A 26,354-nucleotide genomic window follows, 5' to 3' on the forward strand; every position below is an offset into this window, starting at 1 on the left:
TCTGGGGCAAGACTAAAAAAACGATGTTCCCAGATGGACTCCATTCAAGCTGACTGAACTCAAGCTAAAAAAAATATATATCTGTCTCTAGATGTGCAACGCTGGTAGAGAGATCCCACCCAATACGTCTACACAGTTCTGACTCAGGGGGACTTAAAACAAACGCATGCCAAACTTTTCCGACTTTTAACTGGAAAAGAAAGTTATTCTGGTTGGTCTATCACGTCACCTTGAGCTACCTTGTCGTGGCCTAACACAGAAAGTCCCATTAAAACACGTCGATGCAAAGCACTGCTCCTCACTATCAGTTGACCAATGGGGAGAGTGCATGGGGAAGCTTAATGTCACTATTTTACACAGATCCCTTATTTGTACGCAGAATGGTTAAATCAGTTATAATGCGAAGTTTGTCGAATGCAGTTGCTCTGCTGTTGGCCATCATCAATGCCGCTGTTTCAAACTGGATCCACAGAAATGTGTCACAGAACCAGGAACGGGCCTGGATGAGATCTTCTGGAAGTCTCGGGCGATGTTTCCTCCCAGCTGACAGCGGGAATTCATCGCCCATGGTCAATATTCTGAAGCTTTTCCTCCAAAAGATGAGTTTCTATTAGTGCAAGAGTGCTGCCATGGACACGGCTCCACAGCCCGCGAGAGCCGGGGCTGCCGCAGGCGGCACAATGCATTAGCGCACGATGAGCTGTCAGAGAGGATTATTTCAGCCACCACAGTCAGTGAAAGGGGGTGGGTGCTGCTCTGCTGCACTGAAGCAAGGAGAAAGAGTGGGTGGGAGACAGATAAAGGAAAAGGAATCACACAGATAGAGGAAAGAGCGGAAAGAGTAACAAAAAAAAAACTAAAAAGTCTCCATTGCACCAGTTGGATTTTCTTCTCCAGAGCACCGATGTTGGAGCACTCCTCTGAGCTGGCCCTGGTGCAGAGTCTGTATGCCAACAGCATGCGCTGCCCCCCCTCTGCGGCCGGGATCTCTGTCAGGACCGAGGACCTGTCTATGAGGTACGTTTCGGGGCTGGCCCCCCTCGCTCAGTTTTGGATAAGCTTTTGTGGAGCGGTCTGTATTTGGACTGCCTCTTTGTCTGGGCTGGATCTTCTCACAGGATGTATTGTTTCCAGTTGAGCGTTCATCTGTAGGCAGGATGGTCTCTCTGTTGGTGCTTCCACAAATGTGTGTGTGTGTGTGTGTGTGTGTGTGTGTGTGTGTGTCATCTGCCTGATTATACTGGGTTTAGCTTTTTTTTAGTCAACTAATTGTCACCCAGGAAAAAATTGTTTTAAATCTAATTTAATTTAAATTACATCCCAATATCAGAGCACCCGATTTAAAGTTCTTCGGCGACTAATAGTTTCGAGAGATATAAATAAAGCAACAGAAGATGAATGTGTCAGTGATGGACATGACATCAGCAGTGGCCTTGCTGCTCAGAGTCTGTATAAAACAGCTAAAAAAATATAAATTACCTGTAAATAAGAGGAAACATTTCCATGGAAATGGTAGGAAGTGAAGGGAAAAGGCTCGAGCCGGGGGCTCAATCAGCAGCATCCCTTCATCAGGCATCACAAGATGCAGTTAACCCTCTCCATTTTGAGAACCCTTCAGCCGTCCTTCATATAATTTCATAAAAAGGCAGAGTTGAGAGGAAAGAGAAGAAGAAGAAGAAGTGATGTTTTCGGCGCTGATGTCGTTTGTCAGGGCTTGAAGCTGACCTATTTTTACACCCTGCGGTTTGCGATCAAGTGGAGCGAAATTAAATGCACAGGGGCTGACGACGGGCTTTTCTGCTGCGGGACGTGTTTGATGTAAACAACAAAAGCGTGGCTGCACGGAGAAGATTAAGATGGGATTACAGTAGTAATAATCTGAGATTAAGAAACAAGTATTAGAAGGTGCTGGCAACTAAACGTTGGGATGGGGGGGGGGGGGTTCTGTGGCATCAACTCAAAATAGACATCTCATGGAAAAGCAAATGCTCTGCCAAACAGAATTAGAAAATCTGCACTGTATGCCCCCCCCCCCCACACACACACACCGCCACCACCGCCGCCTCCTCCTAGAAATAGAAGATAATATGTGGACGCTCCAAATGGGTTTACATTATCGTATCCAGCCTCCATCTTGATGAAACCTGACTCTCAAGAGAGGTTTGCACAACCTTTTAATAGCAGCCCCTTGCAAGCTTAGTGCTAGTTCACGCGGGATGGTGGGCTTCTCCCCCAACGTAGGGCGGAATAGTTTGCATTTGCACATCCTCCACACCGACCACTTTATGAGCACTATTTATTTAATAGAGCGTGCTTAATGCCGGCGCCAGGTTGCCTTGAAATTGCTATGGATACGAGGATTAGGTCGGCTTTCATAAATGGGCTGTTTCTTAACGCTTGCTATGAATAATATTTCCAGGACCGTGCAGCTGCCGGAGCAATAATGAATGCTTCGATAATTAGGCTAAAAACCCTCCTGTCTCTCTGCCGTGGCGAGCTGCACTTGACAACGACCCCACGTCAGCCCCCCCTCCACCCCTCCACCCCTTCCTTTTCCATTTGCCCCCCCGTGTATGGAGGGCCTCGCCCAGCAAATCCAGCACAACAAAGAAAGATAGGCTCCCCCTCCCCCAGAGAAACAACAGCCCAGCACCGGCACAAAGGGGGATATGACCTGTGACACGGGAGGGAGGGAGGGCGGACGAGAAAAACTACATTTCAGCTATTTCACGTTTGGCTTTTCTGCTACGTAAACCAGAGAACAAGCTGGAAAATCCGGGTGACTGACATAAAGGCCTTGTAAAAAAAATGGGAAAAGCAAAAGAAAAGAGGGACAAAACGCTAAACTTTTTAACGCTTTGATTGACGCCATGAGAACCCAATTAACCTGAATCACAATCAAAAGTTCAAAAATAGCAATCATAATGAAACCAAGAGCAGTGCGATCTACATTTTTTTTTTTTTTTAGTGCTTTTCCTTTCGTTCCAGCAAAGAGAATCAGATCACATCCGGGTTGGACCTTTGAGATCAGAACTAAGCTCAATATACAGCTTTACTGAGGTGTACAGTGGTTGTGGTTCTGAAGCACACAAACAGCCCCCTTATCGTTTAAACACCCAGGTACAGTAAGGTCCATCCGTCTTTGTCTAAAACTCCTCCGTTTTCAGATGTGGAATCAATTTTGTCATTTTAGCTGCAAGAGTATTTGCAAAATACAACCATAGTGCATTTAATTACCATTATAAAGTTACCTGCAAAAGCATCTATTACCCCCTTGAACTTTTTTCACATCGCCTCATATTGCTGAAATAAACTCAAATGTATTTTACTGTCAAATTTGTTATGAAACAGTAGTTTGTAGAACCACCCTTCGCCTCAATTACAAACGTTTTTGGGCCGCGCCGCTCAGCTAAGCACATCTATCTTTGAAAAATAGGTCAAGCTCAGTCTGAGATCATCTGCTTGCCAAGAATCCTCAATCGGATTTAGGACTGGGCTTTGACTAGGCCATTTTAACGTATGCGCTAGATGACAGCAAAGTGGGACCCAAGTCAAATTACTTCAATTGTTAGCACAGACCTGCTGAATAAGGCTGATTCTGGTGTCTAACTCCTTCCATTCTAACTCTGGCTGTATGTTTAGGATCGTTGCCCTGTTGGAAGGTGAACCTTTCGCCTGGTTTCCACTATGCTGCAGCCTCTGACAGGTTTTCTATAGCTTTACCCTCCATTCATCTCCCCATTAAGTCACAACAGCTTCCCTCACCCAGCTGAAGAAAAGTTTCCCCACAGTATGATGCTGCCACCACCATGCTTTACCACTGGTGTGTTTACGGTAGTTTTCTTCCATACGTGGCGTTTTAAGATGCCAAAGCAGCTTCATTTTGCTCTCATCTGACCAGGGCTCCACCCTCCTTTTTTCATATGTTTGATGTGCTCCTCGGACAGCTTGTGGCTCTCTTCTGGACGCTCCAACACATAAAGGCAAGATCTGGGAGAGCATGTCTACTAGCTGGTCTGTCAGATCCTCCCACCTGAGCTGTGGATCTCTGCAGCTCCTCCAGAGTTACCACGGGCCTTGGAAGGGAGGGCTGCAGCTGTGCCATAATCTTTACACATTTGGATGATGGATAGACGACGTCAGAAGGCTGAGATGTGCTTTCACAACCCAATCCTGCTTTTAAACTTTCAATTGTCTGTTGACTTCCTTGGCCTTGATGATGCTGTTTATTTCAGAGCAAGTTTTGAAGGTCGGCGGCTCGACACTTTATGTTGGGGGTAATTGTGTAAATGCAAAAAGAATGCCACGCTTTTTAAATTTGTTTGTTTGTTTGAGCACTGTTTCATCGCGGTGACAGATGTTGATGTCTGGACTGTGCAGAGAAGATGTATTCAAAGTTTAAATGCTATAAGAAGGCAGGAAAAAGGTCCAGAGGCAGTTTCCCCTCCTCATCTGTGTTATTTCTTCTCCATGTCTCTGTAAAAACCTCCAGAATAGCTTTGCCCCCCCTTTTTGATCATTTACAATAACACCCCTGCGAATATGAGTCAAGCTGGTCATTTCTATTCGGGACTGTGGAAAATCTTTCGACACAGAAGCACAGCAGCGACTCTTCTGCCAGTAATAGATAATAAAGTCTCCACGGAGCACCAAGTGGGGCGCAGATTAATTTTCTATGGGGGTCAGAGATGCTGCTGGCGGCGTGGTTGCAGACTTTTCCTGGCTCTGGCCACGCCTCTGGTTTGCTGCAGTTCGGCGAGCAGAGACAGAAAGCAGCTCGCCTTGCCCGAGTTTATTTCACTCGGAAGACGAGGGAGAAACAAGGCGGACGCTGGTTGCCCCCCACACACACTCCTCCTCCCCTCTCTCTCTCTCTCAGCTTTGAAGAAGAAGAAGAAGAAGAAGACGCCCCCTCCCCGCACCTGCTCCGCTTCGTCTTCTCGTCGTCTCGCAGGAGTTCAGCCTCTCGCTCTGCTCTGTGCGGGCGTCGCTTCTCTCATTGTTCGACGCTGTTTCCGAGCCATGACTTCGACGTACAACCTAGATTTCCTGCCCCTCGCCGAAAGTCGGTTAATGACTTCGAGCGACACAATGTAAGTAGCTCGGGGAATCGATTTATGTCGCGTCTTCGGTTCTCGAGAAGCCCTCGGTGTTTTTCTTTTTTTTTTTTTTTTTTTAGTAGGAGGGAGGGACAACACAGTTGGGGCTAACGCTAGCTTCCTGGTATGCTAACGTTGCTAACGGTCTGAGCGCTGACGGGCTCCGCTCACCTGCACTCTAAACTTCGCCGTTTAAACTTTGGCGAATACAAACAGGTGGGCAAACGGGGTTTAGTCGTGGGGGGAATGCAACCATTTCCAAGAAAAAGGGACCTGTGCTGTTTTATTTATTTTTTCTTTGGGGTGGGGGTGCTAAAATGTGTTTTTTTTTGGGTCGAAGAATAAACGCAGTTAGCCGTGCGCGCGAGGCGCAGCGGAGTCAACTGACATGTGCTTCCGGAGAATCACACGTTCCGGTATCAGTTGAGAAAAACAACCCGGGGCAGCTTGTCCAAATAGTGTCTCCTTATCTATGTGGGCTTCTGTGACTGAACAAACGCAGCACCAGCTTCGTGCTCCGAGCCTTGCGCTGTGCAGCCAAGAAGCGGGCTCCGAGGGCTTAACCGAAACGGTCGGTGTTTTAATTAATATCACTCTCTAAGGCCGAGTTTCGTCGACAGCTTTAACTCGGTTTTTCTGACAGGCTTTAGTGTTGTTTTATTTCCTCTTCTCCTCCAGAACTGCATTGAGTTGAAACCTGTTTTGACGCCGCTTTTTTTTTTTAGTGTCGAGCAGACATGGCTGTCAACGTCCATGTTGAAACGCGAGTCCTCAACGGCAGAAAACACGTGGTTTGCTACATTATTGAGCCATTAACGCGAGTCTTGTGAAAGAGTTTGTAAACAAGAGGGGGTTTTGGGGGTGCTGGGTGCAAAGAAACATTGCCTAATTTGTTTGGGGAAGAGGGGGTGGGGGGTATGGAAGTTGAGCAACTTCTCCTTAAAAATTAAGGGATGCACATTTACTCTTAACCCTGCTGTAATAATTGTTGCTATGCAGAAGTAGCAATAGCTGCTAAACTGGTGTTTTTACACAAGGCCATTTGTCCCGTGAGAATCACGTACTAACCCGTGCCTTATGGTATTTGTAGTTCATTCTCAGTTTCGTTAAAATTTCATAAGATGCATTTTCCTGGAAAGTAAAGGCGCATAACTAAAAGACTGCTTTTATGTAAGAAACACTAATAGCGGCAGATTTTGGCAGAACTTCCTAAGTTGTGCTTCTATTTGGTGCGTTTCATTTAAAATGGACATTGTTGCTGTACAATAACCGTGAGTAAAAATATGAGTATGGTGGTATTTAAGTTAAATCAAAAACCTATAGCATGATCTATTTAAAACAGGAAAGTGTAAATAGAATTCATTTTTTTGTTTTTATGCAGCTGGAAATTTTCCCCAAAGAAATCATGTTTGCCTTTGTATAAGACGGGAAAAGTGGAGTAGCCATTTTTTAATTCTCATCCCACAGACCGCAAGTGCACAGCAACAGGTGGGAGAGGGACAGCGATGTGCTGCTCCATATACCGCTGAAAAAGCTTCAGACGCTTTCTCTGGCATATCGATTAAAGGACTTTAAACTGTAGGAGCGGTATAAAGGAATATTTGTGCAATTTTGAAACTAACTTGTAAGCCTGTGTATACCGTGATGCTGGTGACTTTAAGTTTTGTGACAACCCTAATGGTTCCTTTGCCTGTTAGAGGGAGGTTTAAAAGCACCTCCCTCATTTTAGCTGATTGTTAGCAATTTCAGACGACTCGTACTAAAAACTGAGCGTTTCAGCTATATTCAGTAGTGGGATGTCAATTATTTAAACTTTCACAAAAGACTCAAGAATCTCTTCAGGCGAATTTTGTCCAAATTGCTATTCTACACCTATGCTGGTGGAGACTGGCAGCTGTAGTCTTTTAAAATTTCTATTAAACCTTTTATTTAATCAGGTGAACTAGAGATCAAGATGACTTTTCACACGGGTGATCTGGAAATGGAAGCCAGCCGCACAGATGACCAATAAAATGTTTACATTGCAAGAAATTTGACAAAAGGCAGGCGGTAATATTAATGTGACAATCTGACTTTGAAGCAGTAATAACTAAGATTTAAAATAATTTGCATCAAGCCGCCTGATCAGCTCTGACCCGTCAGTCTGCTCTAAGTCGACTAAGGGGGAAACCTTGGATTGTGTTTCAGGGTGTTAGTTGTGCAGTGGCTTCAAAGATACCAAAGTTAATGCCTTCCTGGGTTTTTCTGGGTCTTGTAGTTCCCTGGAAATTATCTTGTTGGGCTCATAATCAGCTGCTCCCCTCAGGATTCCTTTACTTCTCTATAAGCTTGTGGCGATAAAACTTTCTACTGCTGTAAGAACTATTACTGATCACTTAAAAATAAACCTGAACTATTCTTTTTAAGGGTGCAGCTTTTTTTCCTAGAATGACGGCATGGCTTTTCTCCGTTGGCAAAGAGACGTCTTGATTTGTATATAACAGTGTAATGGCCTTCATTGTTTCACTTTTTTATTGATTATAATTGGTTCTATCGTCTGATAGGTTGCCCCAAGATTTTTGGCTCTGTTTTTCAGCCACATATAGTGTCAACTTATCAAAAGTCCAAGTTCCTTTGTACAAATATTCAACTACATAGTTTTCTTTCTTTTTTGTGCTCGCATTTTTCCCCCAGAGGATCTTATTTGCAGAACTTCTAATGGTGATTACAGCTTGATAAGGCTGCGTTTAATTGATTTGTCTGACTGGTTGTTGACAGTAAGGGTGGATGTCAGGGCTTAGACATGATCCTTTGGCAGCCAGCAGAGCCATAATGCTATGTCAGTGAACTAAGTGACACTGTAATCCTTTTTCTTCTGGATGGTGAGCTGTTGATCAGTTTGAAGGCAATGGTCTTGGCACAGAGTACGGGAGCCTTCTGGGCTAGCTGATCTTTCCTCCTTGTCTTGGGGGGGGTCTTAAGGACAGCTTTTATCTAACCAGACACTAAAAGCCAGAAAATGAGTAGGGCTCAGATCTGGTTTGTCACCTGTTTTTCTGTCCTGCTGCTTGTGTTTGAGGTTGTAATTACAAGGCCGGGGACACGTGCACCGCTTTGAAACGCTCGTAATCATGTCTGCTGTGTTTACGGAGGGGTTGATCGAAGACCAAATTCTTCTGCAAGCTTTGCCAACAAAAAATATCAGGGGGGGAATTATTGCGCAAAAGGAAATGCGCCCAATAAGCTCATGAATGCTCAGTATTTTCTGTTCTTGCATTAATATCTAGACCAGAGGTATTTCAAGTAAGAGTATACATGAAGTGCATGACTGTGTAAACACTTTTATTTATGAAAAGTTGGGGTCAGTGTGGCTGTGATCGGGAGGTTAGTGTCTTGCTCGCATTTAGTGGGGTCAGCTGTTGAGTTTTTAAGAGCGTCTTGAGCAAACAAGTCAAGCGGAGCCCTGACTGAATGGATAATAAAGCATGTGACAACAGGGGAAAGCAAGTCTTGGGTTCATTCGTGGAGGAAAACTCGTTGCGTTTGCTGAATTTCTTGTAACTACGTGACTACATTCTTTCTCCTTAGGCTGTCACAGTGTAGCATTTGATTCCTGTTTCCTACGCCTATGGAGAAATGTATAAACTCAGTATTGAAGTTGGATTTTTTTTTCTTTTTTAGTAATAATTTCTTTTATCTAGAGGACAAAATGTTGACTTTCAGAAAAGTAGGTTATTACGTTGCTAATTAGACGATTACCCTCATTTTGGGTTTGCCACATTGAAACTTCGGTTTCTGCCCTGTAAAATGATTCATTTGGTTTTTGTGTTACTAACAGATAAACAATCCCTCTCAAAAATTCAAAAAGACAAACATTTTCATGGCCTCTAGATTTTAAACTTGATCCTCTTAAACTATTTGGTTTAGATTTGAAAGCATTGAGATCTTTGGTTTTTGGGATGTTGCAACATGAAGGCATAACTGATCACTTTTCTAGGAATCTGTGTTTAATTCTAGTTCAGATTTTGTTTAGTATTACATATTTTAACTCATTTAAATTTATCCAGATGCCAAAATAAGCAAAACAGTCCTTAACTATTCCCCAGAATTGAGTCCAGAAAACGCATCAAATTTTGAAATGGAAACCACGTTTTTGTCTTTTTTGATGTGAGCCAAGATTATAGATTTTACAAATGCAGTTTGTTTAAAGGTAACTACATTTTTTTGGAAGCTAGAGAATAAAAGTGAGTTCTGTATTTAATTTTTGTATTTTTGTCAGAGCTTTTTGTCATGGATGACTGACTGTCAGGGCTGCCAGCACCCTGAAACCAAATATATAGTCTGCTCTGACTTTTTTCTTTGTCTCCTGAGCTGCATCACTGAAGCCAAGTTTCACCCAAAGATTGAAATGAATTCTTAGTATTTTGTCTGTTTGTTGGTTCACAAAAGCTTTTTATTTGGCAACGTCATCGATAAACGCCAGGGACACTTAGTGCGATTATGTGGCTAATGGGCCTGGCCTTGTCATCAGATGCTGGCCGTCTGTTAACATGCAGTCTGTTCAGGGGCTGATTGAACACGTCTGTCTTCATCAGGGGAAATGCAACAATGGAATTAGGCCATTTCCAGCTGAATTGGAGTTGATACTAGAAGGAAAATGTCTTAATTTCTCATCGGGACCACAAAGCGCAGATTAGCTCAGCCACTTGGTATGAAAAATCAAATGACGTCCCTCTTTCTCCTTTAGTGCCTGCAGCAACATCCATTCTTGCTTGTTTGTTTTGCAAAACATGTGTCAGAGCAAGTCTGCATCAAGGGTTTCGTAAATCCTGCTCCTGTTTTCTTACTGAAAATCTGTCATTATTATTATTTATTATTTATCATTATTATAATATCAAGCGTGTAAAACAAATTCTTGTCAAAGATCCTTTTATAAGAATTTCTTTTATGGCAGAGAAAACTCTTATTTTCACAGATTTTAAATGTAACTTTTCTTTTTTCTTTGAATCGACTGATATGGACAGCGTTCTTGGAAGAAAACCCTCTTTGGGTTTTGAGCAGAAACTATTTTATTCACACTTTCTTTTTCCGTCATGCTTAAACAACCATAGGCAAATAGGCTCAGCTTCAGTTTCTCCAATGTGCAAACAAAGTTTGGTCAATAATACCGCAACATTATCAAGTACCTTCATATTAAAAGATGGATAGTAGTACCGGGGTTAAAAATCTGAAATTTGAGCTTTAGCTTTTTTCTAAGTCTGGATAAATTTTTGAGAAAATAAATTCTAAAAAAGTACCAGATATTATTCCCCATTACAGTACCCAAAAGCTGAACCTCTGAATTTCTGAAAAATGTCTTTTAATGTTATAAACAAAATGATCAAGTTAAACATTTATGATGTGGCCTTGATGTAAATATAATAGTGATGGAAAGCCAAGAGATCAATATAAGAGGCTTTTCACAGCGTTTAAACCTGTGGTTTCAAACTTAAATCCTTGAGGCTCGTGTCCTGCAACTTCTAGATGTGTCCCTGACTCAAATGGCTGAACTACATCACTATGAGGCAGTCAAGCTCTGCTATTGAGCTCATATTGGAGTCAGGTGTTTGAAGCAGACACACTTAAAAGCTGTAGGACCGTGACCCTCCAGAACTGGAGTTTGACTCCGCCGCTTTAAGCCATTGGCTCTCAAACTGTGGGGTGTGGCCCCCTAAGGGTCGCATGGAGATGTGTCAGGGGTTGGGGGTGTTGGAAATGTCCATGGGGGACATAACAGGCTGCAGGTACAGACCAGACAGCAGGTGATGATGTTGTCCCATGTCCCAGGATTTAGCTTTGAGCAGCAGAGGATTCTGGGTAATTCTCGGAGTAGCAAACTGCTTTGAGGTAACATGGCTATGAAATTCTCTGGATGAATAATGATCTCCTGAAAGAGTATATAATTTGAAGTAACTGTGTCTTTGATGGTAGTGGCTATTACTATTTTTGCCCGTGTTTCCAGCTGGTCTGTTTTAGGTCTGTTACTGATGATGAGGTTCACGGCTAGCTAAAAGCAGCGTGCCGTGCGTCAGGAGAGAATATGCTGTCTGCAGGCAGCGAACATTGCATTCTTCTTAGGGGAAAAGCTAGAGTCCCTCTCCTTTAAACACACTGTAGATCAGGGTTTCCTGTTGTTAAATACAAAAAGGAGTGAAAGATCACAAACATGAACTTTATTTTAGTCTAAGACGCTCTAGACGAAGATTTCTAAATGTAGTTGATTGAAGTTGGTTAGGATGCCAAGAAGTAGCCAAATGGCTCTTTAACCCACTTGCATATTGGAATAAACAGGCATTATTATTGCATAGTCTGTAGAACATAAAGATAATAAAACGCAACTAGGCGAATGTTGTCAGACGATCACAAGGTTTCAAAATTGTCCAAAACAAAGAAATTTGAGTCTGGATAAGTGTGGCATACAGAACTGGAAAATAAGCAGGAAGCTGTTGGGTGTTATTCAGCTTTTCAGAAATATTGCACCTTTTTATAACGTAGAGTAGGAAACTGAGACTGGTTTCCATCAGTTTCTGTGGAAACACCCACAGTATTGTGACATTTGTTTCTCTATCGCTGATGGTTTAGCTATGAGTAATGTCCAAACACATGTGCTGAGCTTTTAAAATAATGTGCACAATCAGGCAGAATGGCTCTTTGTGTGGCGGGCGCAGCAGAGGTGTCCCTGGCATAGTTGCGCGGTCAAAGCTCGCAGCCCAAACGCTCACATGGTCCAGATAAATCTTCTGCTTTTATGAGACCTGCAACAGTAGACATCTGACGGTCCTGACTGCGGCTTTGGGTGACGGGCCAGCTGCTGTAGGCCGTCTTAGAGCTTGTAGAACTGTCGCAGAACTGGATCGTTGGTGAAAGACCCCGTTCTGCCTGTGACAGCTGTGGTCGAGCTGTCTATATTTAAGTGAACTGTCCTCCTATAACGGCGAAATGTCCTCGGATCTTATCTTGCACAAAACATTCTGAAAGATGATTATTTTTTCTTTATAGGAGATCCACTTTAATAAACAGTCCCTACTTTTTGATAATGATTAAATCAGTGGATGCATCTTTAACCTGCAATGCTGATCTTTTTCACTCTGAAATTAACACAAGCCACTGTCCAGCAGTTTCATTTGCACAAATTATCAGTTGTGGCGTTGAACTTTAACGCGCCAATCATGACAGGGTGACACCAGAATCCCATTCATACAGAGACAAACTACGAACAAAAGACAAATCGATCGAATGCTGCTGGAGCGCGTCGTGCAAATGAACAATCCTAAGACGTCTTGCCGAAGACCATAAAGGGAAATGGATCAATTACCCTGACACTTCCCATTTTTAAAGAGCCTTTTTGCGTAATTTGACACTAACAGAGCTTTGGATCTAGACAAAGGTTTGGGTCAGTGCTAAAACCACTAGAAGGGACTGCATTTATTTAGACTTGATATTTAAAGTCATTGTTTTTTCCTTTACTGAATTGAAGTTGGATATTTGGGAACCATTTTCGTGGTTGTATGGTATCAGGAAATTGAGCAGTAACGTTGAATGTGGCGCTGACGGTGTGACTTGTGGTGATTACTAAAGTCAACAGTGTCATAAAGATACTTATTCAACAACTTTGTGTGTGCCTACAGCTAATTGACAGGAAATTATATCGCCATGCTGCTTATTTCTTCCAAACGACTTTATCAAAACCTATTAACACCCTCTTAAAGCATTTCTGTTAAGCAACAAGCTTGCAGCGCATGAATGCATTGCATTTATGTATTTAGTCTAATTCTTTCCAGTCTGTCGGATGCGCACTGTTATGAGCATGAATTTGTAATAGACTGTTAGCCTGCTAGTTTTTGCTGAAATTATGTTAGTTAGTTAATGTGATAAGTGGTCAGTGTAAGCAACAACACTCATTAAGATGTGACTCTGGCCTGGTTGCAGGTTTAAACACAGCATTCACTGCAGCCTCTGATTTATCCAGGCATACGTTCTGATTAAATATACCCGTACTGGGCAGGGTTTGGGATCAGGGTCTAATCAATGATCTGCTCTTCACCCGCTTTTAAATGTTTTTTAAGCTTTGTGTACAAATATTTAAGTGAAATTTCTCACTCCGTCTCTGAGTTTTAAAAAGAGAATTCATCTATACTACTAAACGGTACGCAATAATCTCTTTGAGCCAAGAGCAGACCAGTATAAACGTAAAAGTAACATTATCAAGGTATTAGTACATACCACCGTTGGGCTTCTACAGTAAGGATGGGTAGCATAATTGCAAATCTCTACTGCTAATGGGCCAAAGTAAACATGTTTCATGTGTTAAATGTTTGATTTCTGATAAAACCTCCTTGTAAAGCTGAGATTCTGACTAAATGACTGTAAATGTTTAATCGGCCCCAGGAAAGAACCTTTAGTTGAGTATTTGACTAACAAACATGCTAACTCTCATAGCGTGGTTGAAGCCGAGCTCTTGTACTCTGAAAAGGCTGCAAGTACCTGGTTTGAACCCTGCAAACTGCCTCTGGGTCCCTGAGCAAGGGTCCATAACCCCAGCATGGTCCATTTTATTGGAATGTATGTATGTTGCAATGACAAAGATTAATATTATTATAATTATTATTGCTGTAATAGCCAGCTGACTTGCTGTGCATTACAGGTAGGGGAGGGGGAGCGCCCCAGAAGGCTGATGCAACACAAAATTTCAGTGGTTTTGAAACTTTAGCTTTTATAACACGTTGTGTTATATGTTGAAACTGGAAACCAAGCTGCTCTTAACCGCTACACTAGAGAAAGTAGACTGTTCCAACACAAATGTGATTACATGGTCTAAATTTCTCTGGTTTCATTTCAGACATTTCAGTTCCCTGTTTGAAGACTGAATTATTACAGCCTCTTGTTCGTCTTGCGCTTTAACCACACATTTGATGAAGACCTGTTTTACAGTCCAGAGACTGATTCTAGTGCTTAGTCTGTTATTTATGATCATATCGGACTGTGATAAAGGAATAGTTGAACATCTATAGTTGATACCAATTTAAAAGATGGAGCTCAAATGCGCAAAGTATTAATTTGCTGAGTGTTTATTATGCTACAGGAGAAATAATGAGATTAACCAGTTTTGTTTTTTTATAAAGACATGTGTGGGTTCAGGATATTATGGAACATCAAAGCCACTCCGTGTTAACAGTGTATCAGTGTGCTTCAAATGCTTTTGACAGATCCAGTCCAGGAGAGGTTTGCTCTCAGTACACGTAGGTTTCGATCAAAAGCTCCTCAGTAAAATGGCGTGAAAGACCCTTTTTTTTTTGCAGGCGCTGAATAGTGTTGCACACCAGGGCTGCGGCCTGCACAGACGAAACCCTCGACACGTTGCAAAGCATCCCCTCTGACTCGGCCCATTGTGCTGCAGAGGAACGGTGAATAGTGTTCTCCGGCATGGGGTAACAATCGCATATTGTTCCCCTGCTGTGGCGAAGAAGCTGTAGGTTACTCTGTACCATCGCCAGAGCGCCTGAAGAGAAGATGCGCCGCTACGTCTCTGCCTGCTAACCAGCCATTTGTTGAGGTTCAGACCTCTGCAGTGCCGTTTTCTTGTAGCTGTTACTAGCTGCTGGGAGGGGAGGCGGGGCGCGCACCTCTTTTTCAGGGGAGCGGATTTTGTTTCACCACAGCTTTGCTCCGTCATGATTTGAAAAATAATATTGACAGACTCCAGGAGGAAAAGAAGAAAACATTTTCTACCGAGGCTGAGGGTTGGATTTCAGAGGGACAGGAACTGAACCACGGTTTGTTAGCATGTCGCTGAAGTCCCTTAAGGAGTTTGGCGTTTCCGCCGAACGGCTGGGCTCGATTTATAAAAGATGGATGGCTCGTGTCCAAAGGTCTGTGTGGAACCGTTTTGTGGTTGAACTTTTTATTTTACTTTCAGTTTTTGATGTTAGAAGTTTGTGTAAAGTCATCGTTCATATCCTGGTTTCCATTGGATTCAATGACCTCTTGTCCCCCCCTTTCTTTATCCTCGAATGAATTTGTGTGCATTAGCATTATTTGTTTGACACTGTTAAGTGTTTTTATTTTGGGGGGGATCTGACCTGCTGAGTTTGATTCTGTTAAGATCATTTAAGATTATAATGCAGATAAGAAAAATATGCTGCAGGTTCTTTGGTGGTAGAATCCACTAAAAAATGAATAAATTACAAGATTCTTCATGAAGGGACGTGTGCCTAACTCTTTTATCTCTAATACATCAAAGTGCATATGGGTGGTGCTTGGTGGATGCTTTTGTAGCAGAGGTTTAGTCTTTTTGCGTTTTAATAATGGAAGGGAGTGGTGGGATGTATTTTCCAGCTTTTGAAAATGTCTTAGTTATTGTGCAAGTTAACCACTTCTTGCAACATTTGCAGCAAAATAAGCCTCACAAAATGTGGTAAGATGTGATTAAATGTGTTGGATCTGCTGAGAGGTCATTTTAAAGAACTAGCTGCTTTTAGCTTAGTTCTTTTTATTCTGATCTACTTCTAAAATCATAAATGTTGAATCTATTAATTGATTCGGTCCTTTCACACCAACACCCTATTATGTAATGTATCACTGGGTCTAAATGGATCAACGGGCAACACTTTCATGAAGCAGATGATCCTCATTGGGCTTCCTGAGTGGCAGGAAACTTTGAGCTGGGAGGAAATGGATGCCATTGCACAAACATAAGATGAAGCTGTTGTCTCTGGCGATCCTTCCATGAAGTCATCGTTAAACAAATGTTAGTTTGGTTTCACCGTAGTACTTCCCATTCGAGCTTCACGGCAGAAGTATTTGCAGCGGCAAGAAGGAGCGATTGAAACTCTGGCGGTTTTGCATAAACCCACTTCTATTTACACTTTCGTTTTGTTTCCCCTAGCAACGGGAGCAAGATGAACGGGTCACTGGAGCACATGGACCAGCCGGACCCAGACGCAATCAAGATGTTTGTGGGACAGGTTCCCCGGTCCTGGACAGAAACAGAACTAAAAGAACTTTTTGAGCCCTTTGGACCCGTGTACCAGATCAACATCCTCCGTGACCGAACTCAGAATCCTCCCCAGAGTAAAGGTATGACTGCAAGCATTTTTATTAATTTCCTGCTTTTTTTCCCCCTCGGTGAACAGGAAGAATCCAATTGAGTCGTTGACCAAATGATAAATCTAAGGTCTTCCCGAACGGTTTGAACAGATAACAACCAGTCGTTTGTTCATCTGTATTTGAGAGGTATTCCCTCTTTTACTGCAGAACATTAAGTCAAGGTCTGCTGTCCAAAAGCTGATACCTGGAATAAGTTACTTCCTGATGCCTTCTGATTGGCCACGTCGACTAATCACTGTCCAATCAGTTTGAGGTCTAAAAGTAATCCCAAAATTTGCATTTATATCTAAAGATGAACACGTAGATGGTAACAAGTTGGTTTTTATTACCTGGCTGGTGGTCAGGTGTTCCCAAACGGCACAAATTTTCATTACAAATACAAATGTTCTCTACTTATACATTATCTCCTGAGTTACAAATGCTAATCACATCTACATTTATTTATAAATAACTTTTTTTCAAGTATAAATGTATACAATTTGTGCCCATAGCTTTTACCATCATTCTTAGAACTTTCAAAGTATCTTTTTTTTTTCTTTTTTTTTTTTTTTGTTCATACTTCCACTTGATGATGGGAGCATTTGCTGATGGAGCGAAATTAAGTGTAGAGCTGCTCTAAAGTGACTAAATAAGACATAGATATGTTGTTGGTGTGCTTTTCACGGTACTAAAATCAAAACTTGATCCGATATTAAATACAGCGGCAACTTTTTTTGAAGGCACCAGACTTTCTGGTTAAGAGCAAAAGAGGAGAGCAAATACAATAAGACAACATTTTAACTTCTTTAATTAGGCTGAAACAAATGGGTACTGTGCAATTCAGACGTTTAGAGAAATATCTCTAAAATGTCTCTTCCCTGTTTGATAAAACGGTAGACAAGGTAACATTTAGTTTGTGTTAATATCCTATATTGAAGTGTTTAGCTATTATTCAGGCGTGCAGATATTTTATAGTTGTTTGTCTTTATTGTGCAACAAGGTGCTTCTGTTTGCTGTCAATACAAATACGTTTTTACTACTGGGGACAAATGAAGGATCATTCTGTACTAAAACCGTCTTTAACAACAAACATGGATCTGGCGCAAATGTAAACACATTTTTACAGTGTAAGCAGCAATCTGGTCCATGCAAATGTATCCAGCAGCAGCCCTGTGTAGCGTCTGCCTTTATGGTAATTTTGCAGCATATTTTCTTTGGTATAAACCAGAGCTGCTATGCTTTCTTAGGCTTTTCTGCTCTGTCAGCTTCAGTCCGGCTCCAACGTATCCTGTGTCAGCTGAAGAACATTTTCCTGCGTTGATTCGTACAGCAGTAATCGCATTGTTTTGAACTGCACCCCTGCGATGCGCAACTTGATGAGCGGAGTTCAGACCGACACAATCATTGGGCTGAAGCTGATATTTTTTCAGCTAGCATTAGCTTATATCGCCTGGAAGGTTTTCTACTTCACTGTTGCAGATCCAGGAGCTTTACTGACCTTTTTACGTTGCTCTCAAACCTCAGTGTTGTAGTGCTAGCATAGATAATTCAGTTTTTCTAGTCATTCTGCCCCATTGGGAAGGTTCCTCTGAACATTGGTTTTGTGTTTGACATGTTGGCTAAAGAGGGTCACCTGGCTTTTCTGTATTGTACAACACATGTTGGCAGAGTAAAAACGCCCAGCAGCAGGTTTTATGGTCAGGTGACCTGGAGGGAGCAGAAGGGCTGAATCTGAAAATGTGCCACAGTGTGGACAAACATGAATGGGTCAGTTTATATTTTTGACACAAATGAGTGTCTTTGAATAATTAGTATTTTTGGTATCTATTGAAATATTTTAACAACCCAACTTTACACACACATCCTTGAAAAACAAAAAAATCCTTAGTTCCAAAAACGGCCATTAAAATATGTTGATGGTTGTGGATCTTTCATTTGTTCCTGGAGGCAGCAGTGTGTTGAGTTTTTGTCCTTTTTCTTTAAACTATTAAATTACTTGCATTAAATACACACATACATGGGTGCCTTATCTGTCCTTAATTTGCGTGAACAACATTTTTCCACCTGACCAAATGTTCTGGTGCTGCCTCTTGCAGAAAAAAACACGGTGGAGCTTGTTGGCCTCTTTGATTGTGAAAACGTCCTCTCCTCAGTGCAGTTCATTGGGCGAGTTCAAAGCGCCTCTTTTAAGATCAGCCACTCCCTTACTCTGTCAGCTGTGATAGCCCATTGACATGATAATGAAATGTTAATTTATTCTGATAGATAATCTGGCCTGATTACAGCTGTCTTTTTGCTCACTGAGAGAAAAATTTCCTTCAGTGATAAAACTGAACGCTGAAGCGCTCCCCTTCTGCTGCTGTGAAAAGCCACGACGGTTTCACCCAAAACATAATGGCCGACTGGCATCTGACAATGTGAGAAAATATAAAGCCCACTCATTTTTGTTTTTCCTACAAGGAGGAAGGGGTTCAGAAATAAATACTTTAAAGTAGCATGCCACCTTTTAACATCTTTTTATTTTACAACAAACTTGGGTGTATTTTATTGGGAATTTATGATAAAACCAGGGACCACGATTGGGTTTGGGAGCCCTGGTTTAGATCTAAGGCCTTTTCATGTTAGAATAGGCCAGGTGAGAACTTGTAAATGGTTTTAGACCCTTAACAGCCTTTAAAAATAAGACCGTGCACTACTTTGTGCTGTCTGTCACATAAAATCCCAATAAAATACATTAGTTTGTTACAATGTGGATGGTCATGCAGATTATACTTTTTCGTTTACACTGTAGCTGCGGTTCGTTCACAGATCCATCGACGGCCCTTCAGGTTTCTGATGGCTTTTAGGTCGCACTGTGAGCAGGTCATGACAAATCATCTGACTCTCATGCCTCTCTGGATGGTTTATTTAGGCTCCGACAAATTGGAGTCCAGGCTAAGCAGAAGAGAAAAGGGGCTGTGAGCTGGTTGTGAAAGAGTGCAGCTTGATGCATATTAGAGTTCAACAGCCCTCCCCACAGCCTGGGAGCTCCAGTAACAGAATAATACACACTATGTAGGTCAGAGACGCTGCAGTGCTCCACTTCCCCAACCCAGTGAAACTGACAGGCTGGAACGCCACTGGCGGTCTACTGGGACGGAAGGATGAGGGGCTTTTTTTTATATTTTTCACCCTGCTCCTCATTTCTTTATGCCCCTCCTCCACCATCTAGCGTCTTGCTCCTTCTCTCTTTGGTCTCTTTGTGCTCTTTTCGTGCCTCGTGTGCATTTTGTTTTTTTGGTTTGATTCTTGCATAATGCTGAAATACTTTGCCAAACATGTTGTTTTTCTGCTGCGGCTCGCCGGCACCGTTTGGACCCATCGACTGTGAATCAGTTTCTGACAGCTTGCCAACGCTGGTCATCTCTCTGGCCATGGCAGTCCTCTCTAACTTGTGGTCATTGTGCACAGTCTCACTATTGCTGCCTTCCATTATCTTAGCAAATTTTATACATGGTAACCATTTCAGAGAAATGTATCATTGTAATTTAGATTTTCAATCTGCTCTTTTTCAATAAAAGGCTTGAGCTGTCTAATCATTCAAGCTCTTCATAAACTACAAGATACATTTATTTATATATAATTGATTATTTGTATATCATTTATTTCTAGCAGGAACAGAGGTGATGACGGGCTGTGTACCTTTTGAGGACAGTTCCTGTAAAACCACTTGTTAATCTTTTAACCTTAAAACAACAATTATATTTTTATAACCACCACCACCACCTTTAATAAAGTAGATTTTAAAAAAAAACTTGCTAAAAATAATTCTGTATTTGTTATCTCTGGAGGATCTAAGTACTGCAGGTGGCTGGTGGTAGTTTAATGTAAAAATCCAAGATGGCTGCAAAGACTTAGACCTTTTTTATACTGTAAAAGTTCTAATTTTGTAGTCTTAACAGGAAGTAAATTGTTGAAGAAAAAAGTCATACAACAAATAAAATGTTATTAAATGTTATGGGTGAAAATGTTTCGGCCATGATGCATTGGTCTATACAGCCACATTTAACTGGTCAGTTCAGAAGTTAAGGGCATTTCTTCAATTTGGTTTATTCTTTAAAGGAGCATAGCGCAAGTTGCAGAGTTTTAGCAGACGTCTGACCCTTTGGCGACAAGTTAAAATGAGGCTACTGTGGTAAATGGAGGAAAACTAATTTTACTTGTTGGACAATTATAAGGGCATGTTTGGAGGAAAGAAAGTTGACCATTAAATCTGTGCACTGCTCCTTTAAGCTTGTTCAGATTTTAATGTACTCTACAAAATCTGTCTGGACAATAGTCAAATGTAAATATCAACTTTACCACAATAAATGACATATCTAAATGTTTTGTCTAAAGCTGTAATAAACTGTTTGATTTGTGATGTTTGTTTATTCCCTTATCAGACTTTAAAGGAAAACAAAGAAAATGTAATGTTTTAAACCATCTTATATTGGTGTGTAATGTGGATAGTGTAGCCTGCTGCCTTCCTGTTATCTGCTGGATTTCTTTCAAACAGCTTTTCTCTGACTCCTTAAATGCTTCACTGAGACCCAACATGGCTAATTCTGATTGGTTACACCAGTAGTGATGTTAGCGTAGCTTTATGTGAAAGGATTGGATTTTTGAGCTTCTAACTAGTCCATTCTTGCCTGAAAGTTTGATTTCTGTGATGTTGAATTTCTGTAGTTTTTTTTTTTTTTTTTGTAGTACTGTGCGCTTAATGTCGTTTCTGTCTCCGACTCTCCCCTTCCCCTGTTTTTTGTTATTTTTCCCCCCACTCTGCAGGATGCTGTTTTGTAACTTTTTATACAAGAAAAGCTGCACTGGAGGCCCAGAATGCACTGCACAACATAAAGACCTTAAGTGGGGTGAGTAAGCACAGCATGGGATGCTTTTAGCCCCCCCATTCCCCGGTAAAGCCGCACACTGGTCAGTAATGAGCTCTCGGTTCACCGAAGGCATGTGTGACCCTGGAAAAATATCAACCCCTCTGTGTAACATCACACACAGGACTGTCCTGAGTTAAACACAGACACACGTGACGTGTGATTTAAAGAGCGTTTGGCCATGCTGCTGATCATTCATCCAGACATGCTGCTTAATCACCACTAAGTGGAGCAAGTTAGAAAAAGGCTGCTCTTTATGAATCATTGATGTCTGTGTATGTTTTCATTTCTCTAAGTGAAAGGGGTGCGAGTTGAAGTCTAAAAACTATAGGCTGCTTGCCCCGAGTGGTCCCATGTTTTCATTTGAGTAGTCCAGTGAGATTGCACCCGCTCAACCGGAGGAAGAGCAACGGCTTGTAAAAGCTACAAATCTGTCACGCCTGCAGGTCGGACTAAATGACGCCTTCCGATCAATTAAATCTATACCAGACAAGTCCAGGTGTCGATTTTAAAACTGTAGCTCAGCCTGTTTTGAGAGGAGCCACTTTTCAGGAAGCTTATAGCTGCGTATCGAACCGCGTTGATGAATGAGCCTCGAGGCCGAGTGTATAGTTTGTGGCTCTCTTCACTGGAAGACCATCCATCAGCTCGACATTTCAAATGGTGTGCTTCAAATGTCAATCCCTGGTCCTACTGTTACTGGCATTTAGGCAGGTGTGACCGAGTTTGCTTTGTGTCGCGGTGGAAGAGCTCGTTTCAGTTTTACTGCCGTCTCTCCCTTCTGCGCAGCGCTCTGCTTGGTCATTGACGCTAGCTGGTACCCACACTGAGCTGGCCATCTGTCGCTTCCCTTTAGCTCTCGTCAAAAACAAACCCACCATTTCTCAAGTACAACGTGCTCAGGCATCTAATGCCTGGGTGCGTCTCCTTTCATCTCGGTATGTAAATACTCTATAGGCATATTGGTTTTAGGTTGTCTTTAGATGAAGGTGTTCACTGAATGTGAAATGACAAATCCGGCTGCATTTGTCCTGCCTCCACGTTTCTTTCATAATAAGATCGAGAATGAGCAGCGTCTTGATGTTGTTCTGGCTAAAATTAGCTTGTTCACATCCAAGATTGGCCGCTCCTGTCTAATTTGTTTAGGATCAGATGGCGTTAGGGATTTATTTTAGGTTCTAAAACTTATCATCCATATTAAATGAATGCTAAAGTAGTATGCTTGTCCATATTTCTGAATTGTTCTGGAGATGAAGGAAGTGGGCAAGAAGGATCAATAAGTTCAGTCCCCAGTCAACACTACAGCCGGGAGAGAAATTGGATACTGGAGATTTGATATCGCCCGGCAGCATAGACATTTGCCCCCTGGATCTCAAAGTGGTGTATCGTGGTCTTAAAGTTACAGAACAAAACCCGATGCCGGCTCAAAGATGTGGGAAGTTATGAGACCTATGTGATGAGACTGCAACAATGTCTGCATAGTTTATGCTGATGACTGACTGCGTCTTAATCATTACTTTCCTTCCCCACAGATGCATCATCCTATCCAGATGAAACCTGCTGACAGCGAGAAAACAAGTGGTAGGTGGCTTTATTTGAAATGTGGAGAAACAAGCCCCAAAGGATTAGACAAAGGGAAAAACTTGTTTGTTTATTTATTTATTTTTTCCTAATAAGGGGAAAGAGACAATGTACTGAGGCTGTCGGTCTTCAATGTCAGCTGTCCTTGGTTTAACCCAGCCCCCAAAAGTGTCAAGTAAAAGCATTAATGGCTAAAGATTAGTTTAAAAAAAACTTTACAAAAGCAATACTAGTAGAAAACGATGTGGGGAAAAGCATTTTCAGTTTTTAAAATGAGGCTCTGGCTGGCCTGCTGCATTTGATGGGAAACTAAACACCTTTGAAAACCATTTTATTCTGTACTAATGTTGCGTTCTGCCGCCACGGTGGACACAAGGTGGAAAAGGTGGCATCCTGTCAGGCTTTGGCTCTTCCCCCTTACTCGTGTAAATATACCCCAGAAACACGTTTTATGGTGCGTTCAGCTCACAGAAATAACATTTTAACAATATTTAAAAAGAAAAAAACTAGGAATCCCCTCCCTTAAGTTTTTAACATTAAAATGTAAACCTAGAATCTGCAGAATTTCAGACCATAGTTGGACTGTTTGTATATTGTGGTTTTCATGTCAGTCTAGGGTGGTCATTATACCAACAAATCTTTTTAAATACTTTTTTGTTTTCATCGATCCAGTAAAGGTTTCATAATTCTCAATCTACACTAAACAGGTTATTAAAAACCTGGTTTAATTCAGTTTAGATTTTTAGGACTGTTGGTATTTCTAGATTTTGAACTAGAGCTGATCAGTCTACAGTCCTCAGACTGAATTAACTAATCTAATACTGCCCTATAAGCAGCAGCCAGCGTTTGAATTTCAGCGTAGTAGTTGCTGTGTTGTACACCAGCGTTTTCTTTAAAGGGGGGGGGGTGCGTCCTTATTGCCTGTCTTGCTGAAGAAGGTTTACAACTGCTGACTTCACCTGGATATTGCTCCAGCAGATTTCATGAGATGATGTGCCGCTTTAACGCATTGAGATGTCCAGCTATTGCACCACTTTCTCATTGCAATGATGAACTGCAGTCAAGTAGACATCAGAGAGGCAATCTTTCTTGTTTATAAAGCAATTATTACATTTGCCTTGAGAAGAGCAAATATTAACAGCTTTATGACAAATCTATTTGTTTTTAATACAACATTATATGGAGTGGGTTAAGAGACATAAGTAAGATATTTACTGTAAGATCAACCTAAATGATTCTTATTTGTCACCTGGGATGGAAGTAAAATGCCCTGTAAACATCAACAATGTTTTAGTCACATTTTTTTCTCCTTTCAAACCTAGAGGTTACGGTCTGCAACCACTTTGGTTCAGAGTGTAGCAGTGTTTACTTCCTGGTTCCTGAGCCAATCATATGAGAGCTCTGAGTTCCCCACAGAGCGCAGCATTTGGTATTTTATGTCAGCAAAAGAGAAGCAGCCTGTTAACATGGAAGCCAGTAAGAGAAGTGGATCAGAAACAGAAAAGAATACAACATATAGCTGTCCTGTGGAAATAAATATTCAGTGGAGTTTCACAGCAATGGCAGGTCTACGTGAAGGGCATTGTGCATGTGTGGTTTGGATTTTAACCACTAAGTGTTATTATTACTTATAGCTCCTTTAAAAGCTCTGAACCTTTTTATACACCCTGTGTAGAAAAAGGTATTGCTGTGCCAAAAAAGCCTCTGGTAACTTGTAGTACTGTTTTTTTAGCAGCTTATTACTGAGTGTTGAGTGTAATACTATAAAAAAAAATTTCACTTCAGTGACTAATCTGAAAACGGTGCTTGTCCATGTTGGGACCTATCTCTATTGTGATGAGTGACATAGAAAGAGAACTGGCTTAAAACTCAGAGTAAAATTAAGCTGTAAAGTGCAGCAGTTTGCTTATTTTGGGTGAAACACGGGGAAAGTGTCAGGAAGGATGGTGATGTACCTTTAGGCGGGCTGGTGACTGCTGCCTTCATGGTTCCCTAATTGTTCAGTACTAACCGTTCGTTCTCCTCCTTCCATCTGCAGCAGTGGAAGACAGAAAACTGTTTGTGGGAATGGTTTCGAAGAAATACGGCGAGAACGAGGTCAGAATGATGTTCTCGTCCTTTGGGCAGATCGAAGAGTGCCGAATTCTCCGGGGACCAGATGGTCAGAGCAGAGGTAAGTGTGCTTTTAGCGTCCAGGCACTTAGCCCTGAGCATTACAGCCTCCACCCCTCTGAACAGCCAGGAAGGTCTCCTCATGAAGAATTTATGGCGCCCCTTCCGTGTTTAGCCTAAACCCCCACCAGCCACAGACCTAGAGCTTCAGCAGAACCCTTCCTGCCCTCCCGTCTCTGACTCCGAGCCCCTCCACATGTCGCGGTGAAGGGCTGCTGCACTCGCTGTCCGGCACAATGGCCCGTCTCCTTGGCAACTGCTGGCGGCGGGTGTTCATTGGCTCAGCTGGCAGACGCCTCAGCTCAGCTGCTCCTTTGCCACCTCCTTAATCATATACTGCAAAGGCTGGAATTACCTCGTATCTTCTTCTGCATAGCTTTCTGTGGCGTAAAGACTCAGCTCGCAGCCAGCAGTGAACTCCAGTGATGAATATATATATATATATATATATATTCTCAAGCCTTTATTTAATACAGCCATAACCTTCAGCTTTTTCCACTTATGTCCACAGTGCAAAACGCAGTTAGAAATGGGCTTTACTAGATTTTAAATGTCTGCAGGCCTGATTTATTCCAGCAAATCACCCGTGTGTATGTGTGCATTTGATGTGTATATAATCATGTCGACGTCTTCCCTTGACACCACATAGTCGAGCCTCTGGGTGGCGATTAAATCTGTTGATCATTGTGCTCATGTGACACGTGTTACTGTTCTCTTCGTTGTGTTCTTTCTCCGTGTGCTAACCAGTGAGGGTGGTTCTGTGTGCTTGGGAGTTGCCATTTTCTGTACTGTAATGTCTTTTTTTGGGGTTCATAACGAGTTGTCCAAACCTTTTTTTGTCTTGTTTTGTTTCTTCTTGTCCCTCCCTCCCCCCCTTTCCTATTGTTATCCCCCCTACAGGCTGTGCGTTTGTCACATTTGCTACCAGGGCAATGGCACAGAATGCAATCAAAACCATGCATCACTCTCAAACTATGGAGGTACTGTACCCCTTAGCACCTATTTCTCATTTCCCCTTTTACCCCTCATACATTTCTGCTGCCCCCTTGTGTTGGAAATATGAAGAGCTTGTTCTAGCAGAAGGCATTAAGTCGTCAGGGCATGAGATGTATCCAAAATGACTGTTGCTAATTACAAAATTAAACGACGGTTTGCATAATAATCGAATCAAAGTTGAAGCATCTCCAGTTGTAGCTGATGAGAACGGCCGAGCTGAAATAAATGCACCTTGTTGGTTCTGAGAGGTTTTATTTTATTTATTTTTCCCCCCCTGTCACAATAAAAATAACCCACTCCATCAAATGTAGGTGAAAACAAAATTAGCCGCCCTTTTCCACGCCTTGAAACACTGTGGCTGTGCTCTCCTCTCGCCAGTGGAGTCTGGAAGTAGAGCAGCAGTAATTTGACAGCTAGGTCAGAGGCTCCCCAGTGAAGTGTTGGACCCAGTCTAATTAGGAGCTCAACCAAACGAGACGCTCCTCCTACTAGATTA

General features: G+C 42.0%; 1 protein-coding gene across 5 annotated transcripts in view; it reads left to right on the plus strand.

Annotated features, from left to right (window-relative positions):
* The first annotated feature begins 215 nt into the window (after positions 1 to 215).
* The window catches only part of LOC105938553 (CUGBP Elav-like family member 2), a 37,173-nt gene continuing 11,034 nt past the window's right edge, over positions 216 to 26,354 (plus strand). Inside the window, exons 1-6 of one of the 5 annotated variants that reach the window (XM_036147674.1) lie at positions 216 to 1,017; positions 16,003 to 16,193; positions 21,009 to 21,091; positions 22,642 to 22,690; positions 24,729 to 24,863; positions 25,763 to 25,842. In XM_036147674.1, coding sequence (XP_036003567.1) covers positions 905 to 1,017; positions 16,003 to 16,193; positions 21,009 to 21,091; positions 22,642 to 22,690; positions 24,729 to 24,863; positions 25,763 to 25,842 — 651 coding nt within the window. In that variant the 5' untranslated portion in view covers positions 216 to 904. Of the gene's footprint in view, positions 1,018 to 4,778; positions 5,094 to 16,002; positions 16,194 to 21,008; positions 21,092 to 22,641; positions 22,691 to 24,728; positions 24,864 to 25,762; positions 25,843 to 26,354 lie in introns of those variants that run through there. The other 4 variants (XR_004932891.1, XM_036147683.1, XM_036147677.1 and 1 more) reach the window with 4 other exon arrangements.

The sequence above is a fragment of the Fundulus heteroclitus genome, chromosome 2 (assembly GCF_011125445.2).
Source record: "Fundulus heteroclitus isolate FHET01 chromosome 2, MU-UCD_Fhet_4.1, whole genome shotgun sequence".
NCBI lineage: Eukaryota > Metazoa > Chordata > Actinopteri > Cyprinodontiformes > Fundulidae > Fundulus > Fundulus heteroclitus.